This window comes from Ambystoma mexicanum, chromosome 1q (genome assembly GCF_040938575.1).
Source record: "Ambystoma mexicanum isolate Mex_15411 chromosome 1q, UKY_AmexF1_1, whole genome shotgun sequence".
Lineage (NCBI taxonomy): Eukaryota > Metazoa > Chordata > Amphibia > Caudata > Ambystomatidae > Ambystoma > Ambystoma mexicanum.
In genome coordinates this window covers 907,683,686-907,691,054 of record NC_090922.1, presented here as the reverse complement: position 1 = coordinate 907,691,054, position 7,369 = coordinate 907,683,686, and the positions used below count along the sequence as shown (strand labels likewise).

General features: G+C 42.7%; 1 protein-coding gene across 3 annotated transcripts in view; it reads right to left on the bottom strand.

Annotated features, from left to right (window-relative positions):
- Positions 1-752: 752 nt before the first annotated feature.
- The window catches only part of AGL (amylo-alpha-1,6-glucosidase and 4-alpha-glucanotransferase), a 973,499-nt gene continuing 966,882 nt past the window's right edge, over positions 753-7,369 (bottom strand). For all 3 annotated transcript variants that reach the window (XM_069641544.1, XM_069641542.1, XM_069641543.1), the window contains exon 34: positions 753-2,724. In XM_069641544.1, the coding sequence (XP_069497645.1) occupies positions 2,607-2,724 (118 nt within the window). In that variant the 3' untranslated portion in view covers positions 753-2,606. The remainder of the gene's footprint in view (positions 2,725-7,369) is intronic.

Below are 7,369 nucleotides of genomic sequence, written 5' to 3'. Positions count from 1 at the left end.
TGAGAATGTGCTTGCAGATGCGTAAGTGATCGTTGGGAACGCTGGGGGGAATGCAGAAGACACAGGGGTTGGGAAGAATCTGTCACCCAAAGGCACAGCCCTTTGAGCGATTGTTTCAGTCAGGAGCCACATAAAGAATAAGATGACAATAGTGCCAACAAACAGACAGCACGTCCATTAAGGAATTGGGGTACTACAGAATCTTGAATAGGTAGTTGTAGTTGCCGAGGGTGGCGTGATGAAAGACCAGGGTAGCTCGAATGCCAGTATGGATTGCTTGAAGGCTTTAGAGATGCTTCCAGTGGAGATACCATTTTTGAAGGTGATACCAACAAGTCTTAGTGCAATGCGTATGGGATGGTGTCCCTGGGGTACATACACTCTGCGATGCACTCTGAGGCAGTGGTTGATGGTGAAACCCCAAAGCTCTTAAGGGATAGGAGTATGTCAGAAAAAAGGAATGAGAAGAGCAAATAAACTGTATGGAGAATATAAATAAGCTGGGTAGGTTTTGAATTATGTAATATGCAGAACAATGATTGGGCCATATGCTTAACTTACAAGGTCTGAGGAGCTCCTCTTTGTGAAATACCTTTCTTTACCATACTTGAAGCATAGCAAACCTTGCTGGATTCCATTTCACAAATAGGTATAAGACGAGATATGTCACAACCTGGAGATGATTCACTTTAACTGTGCAAGTTAAAAATCTTCTCACTCCTTACCAGACTCTCAAAGAATTTCACAAAAGGTTTGTTGAAAATATTTATTCCATGTGCTCCACAGACAAACATTGACACCGTGAACATGACAAACACGTAAATATAGACTTGTGTGATTTTGACATGCAACCGTTTGCTTTAAAAAACAACCACATGCATGACCAATACAATTAATTCAAGGCATTTTTCGATTGCCATTTCTTGGCCAATATATATCAGTGCAAATCAAGTTTCATAATAACATAGGTGACTTTTATACACATGTCTAGGCAAAACAACTGCATAAAGCATGTATCAGACTAAAACAGGGTTATAGTATTCAATCATGGCAAGAAGGAAACAATTACAATTGCATGTCACTGGAGTTTGGGTGAAATAGCTATGAAACTATGCATTTAATTTATTCCTATCTGCAAACCACTCAGTTCAGGCAATTTTTAAATTACTCTCACTTATCTATATAATTTACGAATTTTGCTCACAATATCAGAGAGACTATAGCTTCATTACGAGTTTGGTGGTATCTGAGTGGTAAATTCACACAGATACCTCCAAACTGTATTACTGCGGCCGCCACTTGGTCCGGCGGTATTACCGCCAGATTACAAGCAGAGGTGGTGGTGTAAATCTTCATTTTTTATGAGTCCATAGGATTCAATGGGGCATTTTCGGCTGAATTACTGCAGCAGTAATTACGCTAAGGTAATTCCGCCAACATTTGGCAGAAAGCTGGCGGATTTACCTTTGGCTCATGGCTGGAGGTGAATCCTCCAACTTTCCGCTAAACCTATAGTTGGGTGGTGCAGTAATGCGGCGGTACACAGTAATAACGCTGCATTTATCCCTGCACCGCCCAACTTGTAATGAGGCCCACGTTGGATACAGAAAAATATGAAGCCTGCAGGTACCTCTACAATTTGTTTTCCTCATAATTATTCTATACATATTCTGTACATAAAATCTCTATTTAAACACTTAAAATATTTTAAACGTAAACAAAATACAAAAGCAGTGAACACTACAAACTCCACCATTTCAGATGGCAAATTAGCAAATTTAAAGTAGCACATTCTAAACTGAGGTCTAGTATTTACTAGATTCAACCTGAGTAAACCGATTCTTCCCTTTGTATACTAAATTCTGAAAAAAAGGCTTGCAAAAGACCAAAAAATAGCATTTTCTAAGACAGTTTACACCACTTCTGTTCAACCCTTTCAGACTTCCGTAAGTCCTGCTGTACAACTCAAACTTGTATGTTCTCGCATTTCGAATAGGAAGTGAAGAACTGCTCCAGTAGTAACTGGGGAAGCTTGCAAGATGAATAGCAAAGTTATTTAGTCAAGCACTATCTGAGTAGTTAGGAGTCAACATACATAAACCGGTTTTAAAATCAATGACAAAGTCACCATCTACGTGTGTTATGATGCAGAGGAACATTGTCCACAAGGCCTGGCTTGGAGACCACCAATCGTATGCACTTATCTAGCAAAAAAGGTGTCTAGAGTTGCGCGTTTGCATTATTATTTGCCGTTGTAAATCATTTCTTTCTGCAAGAAAATATTTTAATGGATAATCTCTTACAGAATATTCTCATGATTCAGATGCAAAGTTACTTTGTACAATCATACTTTCAGATTGCATTTCCACTTCAAGCAATTATGTGTAAAAAACAAAAAGACAGTCTGCAAATGGAAAGGTTTGTATGGCAAAATCATCGTATCAGAAAACCAGATCAGGAAAACTGAATTCATAAACGAAGCCCATGTATAATTTGCTTATTCGTTTGGCTATTCTGAAATACTGTATACAGTCAAGACAGTGACATTAAAGACATTTATTAATTTCTATCAGACAGTGTGGGTGACTTCATGATCAGTATCTACTTTATAGGTCATAGAGAACCTCAAGCACCGTGGCAATTGACCATGCCTGGGTCTCGCAGCTAAAAGAACAATATTGGCCATTTTCATTAGTCAGCTCTGGAAGCCCTTTCCAAGAAGATCTAAAAAGAAAAACAAAAATCAGAATTTTAGTTGCATAATGTGGCATACAGTAAATTCCACAAGATTCGAAATATTGTAGCTGCTAGTACTACGGTACCATATTGAAAACAAGGATCTGAAGATGTTTGCCCCATCCTCTCCCAGTAGACTTAATAGTTTAATATGCTCATCAAATAGTGAAAGTATCCTCTGCTCCCTTCTCCAGGTTCTCTATTGCATCAGGAGTTGTAAACATTGTTTTTATTAAACACACTTTTACCAAAACGTAAATCGACATGAACAAGATCTGCAGGACTGCATTAACAAACAAGGACAGACCCTCTGCTGATTACCATAGCTCCTCATCATCACTGGGTTTCTACCATAGCATCCTAGAAGTCTCATAGGAGGGCTGCAATCCATAAATCACATGCTTTATTACAAACTGCCCTACATCTTGCAATGGGTATGGTCAAACAAACAGATACCACTGGACACACATAGAAGGGGAAAGAAAACACCTGGAAAAGTTCAAATGGGCATAGGCAAGTTTTTGAGGGCAAGGAGAGGGTGGGTGGTGACGATGTTAAATGGGACTGGAACCATTGCAGCTTAAACAAAGATTTCTGAAAGCTTAATTTCCTCACACAGCTTAGTTTTTCTTCGGCAGAGAAAGAGAGAGAGTGAGCGAGAGAGAGAGAGCGAGAGAGAGAGTGAGCGAGAGAGAGAGTGAGCGAGAGAGAGAGCGAGAGAGAGCGAGAGAGAGAGAGAGAGAGAGAGAGAGAGAGCGAGAGAGAGAGAGAGAGAGAGAGAGAGAGATAGCAGGCCATCCAACCACTAACCACACAAAGGTGTTTGCTCAGACTTCCAAACCATGAGTATCTTTTTTGCCACAAATATTCGGAACCTAAACATCATCACTGCTTCGCTCCAATAGGGAGAAACAAGTTGCATGGACAGATCACCAGCAGTATAACAGAAGCGTTTTTTGGTAGTTCACTCCCTACAAAGAGCTAAATCCGAGCCCATACTTCCCTCCAGAATACAGCAATCTTATCCCATTCACGAAGCATATGCGCCAAGGACCCACACATATTCCCACATCCCCTGCAGGAGTCATAAGTCAGATCGCAACTGAGCATCTTCGATAGGGGACCATTATAACCCAAACAAGCACTTTGTGGGATCAAGCTAAGGTTAAGGCCAACTTTCATTTTAGTTATGCTCTCAATACTCCTTGGTATTCATCTCCTTGCTTATGGTCCATCTTTCATTAAGCCTCACATTGTCTCATGTGTAACTCGTGAGCAGCAGCAGAAATAATGTTCAACCAGTGATATATTGTCAAGGTCATGAAAATGTGCAACTTAGATTGACTCAGAAGCAGCAACACCTGCAGAAAACAATTCATAGGATCTCTTTCAATTCAGGGAACTGTGGCGCAAGCTATGCATATCTGTTCCTTTCACATTCTTTAAAGTTGTACTTGAATTTAAAAAACTGAAAGAACAGGTGACCACCATCCAATCACATGCCCTTGACCCAGAGAACACCTGCTTGATCCCAGGTCTTCCAGTACATTCAGCTGTTATCCATTTTAAGGGTTGCAAATTTCTAGAAGGGTGCCACCGGGTGAGATAGGAACGTCTTGCACATATCTAATACACGCACCTGGAATTCTTTAAATGTTACATGGATTGCATGGAGAGGACTTTTTTTAGGGCACCACAATCCCTGCCAAGAAGGGCTGTCAGAGGAGCGAAAGATACAGCCATCTGCTCCAAAAACACCCATCCGAGTTCAGACACTTCTTAGAGGGAGACCCATGAGTGCAAAGAACATAGTCTAAAGGCCTTGGAGTATTTTAGGATGACCAAAAAACCACCCTTCTTTACAGGTTCCATGAGCACTGCCAGGGAGACCTTCACCGTGGCCACCCCTCAAGTACTAATTTTCTGAGGAGACATACCAAGGAATATCATTTTATAAAGGTATCAAAAATATTTAAATTGATACATTCAAAAATAATCATCAATTCATCTAGAAAAAATCACTTTAGTACAGGTAAAAGCACAACTATAACCAAAGGAAAAGACAGATGACAACTCATTCTCACCAATCCAACACTCAATCTATCCTGAAAGCTCATACATATACAATTCGACACTCAACGTATCAACTGCAAATTCAAAAATATATCTACAAAATATTTCATTTCATAAAAGCAATGATCCACAATTAATATGTCTGTCTTTTTTTGCTTTTTGTTTAGTCTTGGAGTGAGCATCTTCCACCGCTTTGCCAAACAAAGCGTTGGGTTCAATGGGCATGTTAAGTAGGGTTGCCTGTTTCTCAAGCTTGAAGCCTGATTGTCGTAGTCACGCATGGCATTTAATTAAAGTGCCCTCTGCTATGATTCTTCCTGCATTGTCCGCTGCATCCTAGTTCTTGAGGATGCAGTTTGCTATTTCCTTACCCTCTCCAATGGAGAGCGACAGCTGGGCTTTGAGGGGCTCTGGGACGGATTTGATTTGTTCAGCAATCTCATCCCACTTGTAACAGTTGTAACTAGCTAATAGCGTTGTGTTATTAGCACTTTGTGTTCGGTAAGCTGGCGATGAGGCTACCTTTCTCCCAAAAGTGTAAATATTTTTACTCTCCTTATCAGGAGGGGCTTCGGAAGAGGTCAGAGGGGTTCCTGCTCTCTTTATAGTAGTTGTTATCACTAAAGAGTCGGGTTTTAACTGCCCCCTGATGTATAGGGGATCGAGGGGGCTGGCCTGAAAACGTTCTCGATGTGCAAGTTGATGCCCGTGTTAAATTAGGAGTGAGCAGAGAGGGTTGGATGTGTCTCTGTACTGATTGTAGCAGGGGGATAAATTGGGTTGCTGACTTTTTATCCCCTAGTATGTCTTCAACAAAGTCTTTATCAACTTGTGCCCCTTGTGTGTCAATCTCGAAGTCCTATGCAGTTTTCAGGAGCAAGTCATTATATTGTATTTGATTATCCACTGGTGTGTCTGCCACCAGTGGGTTTGAATGATCTGGTGACTGGATGGCGTAGACGTCCTCATCATCGTTGTCATGATCATAATATTGGTCGACATCACCCATGTCCCCTTGGTCGTCTGTGTAAACCCCAGGGTCCTGGCATTCTTGCATGGTGTAACTATAAGCATGCTGTCCTAAGTCCTGATGCGAGGTGAAAGCTTGTGTGAAGTTGGGGCAGGCTCTTTTGGCGGAAGACTGGGTGGCTGCTGCCCCGCTTTGAGTAGCTACAGGCCCACTATGTGGAGTACCCTGAAGGATTTGTAGGACCTCGGGGTAGTCATCAAAGAAACTAATGAAAGAGGACATTCAACTCATGACCTTGTCAATTTGTTCTGTGTCCATTTGTGATGAACTTGGAACAACCGGGGGAATAACAGCAAGTGCAGACGGAGTGGATGTTGATCTTTGGGCAGGGGTTCATTTATGGTGCATATCCCCCAAAATAGTGCCCTCTGCCTGGGACGTCGAAGACTTAAGGTTTTTCAACATGCAGCTTTTTAACAGTGTATCTGTAACGTACTTTTTGATCAGTTTGCTCATTTTCGTGCTTGGCATACTCTTAGAGGAGGCCGTCAACACGTCTTTTGACGCCCGGTCATTTCTATGTGTGGATTTCGTGGCTTTAGACACGGTGTCAGAAACAGTCTTGACTGTCTGTTTCGGAGGCCTGTCGTGTGGTGATCTTGATGGCCTAGAGAACAGGGTAATCTCAGACCTCCCTCTTGATGCTGTGTGTGGCTTTCCGGTGGGCGGCGTGGTCGACATTCGGCTGTGGGAGTGTGCTTTGTGTGGTGAGACTTGGTCATGCTAGTGCTGCCGGGTTTTGTCCCCATAGCACAACCGCCGGCCTGCCTTTTGGGGTTAGGGGCTTGCACGCGGGTATCCGACAGAACCCGATTGCCCTCAGCATCACTGTAGACGTCGAAGCTGCCGTCACTGGAGGCTTCCTCAACGTCCATGGCGGCCTCCGCCTGCATGGCGTGGTGGACCCTGTGTTTGGTTTTGCGGTCCTTGAGTGTTTTAGGCCTGAACAGTTTGCACGACTTGCACTGTCCTTCGGCGTGATCCCTGGTTAGACAGAGACTGCACATGCGGTGCAAGTCTTTCCAGGGGAATTTTCTATTACAAGAAGGGCAAAACTTAAAGGGTGCATTTTCCATTATGTATGGGGGTGGCAGCCTGATGAAAAATGTGTGAGGAAAGGGTTATGTGCATTCTCTTAACGAGACTGAAGTATGAACCTCTCAACACTCTCCCTACTGTGAGGGCCGAGGCTGTGACAAGGGATCGTTGAGACGAGTTGTTGTAGTCGTCAACGATAGTAATTCATCCTTGATGCCGTCACCAAAGATCTCGCGGAGGGCGGATATCGAAAGGACAGAAAGAAATTCTATAGTTAAACTTTTCTAAGCAATGGAGCAATGGCGATAGCCAAGAAGGAGTTCTGCGATATGCGTCCAACTATGATGGCTGAAAAAAACAATCTGAGGGACCTTGACGCGTGAAGCACCATGGGTACAGTAGACATCACACTAGGGATAGTGTTACTGGCACACCCTGTCAACGTCGCTTTTCGAGTTTTGAAAACAAAAACTGTAATACTCTGCAGCTCCC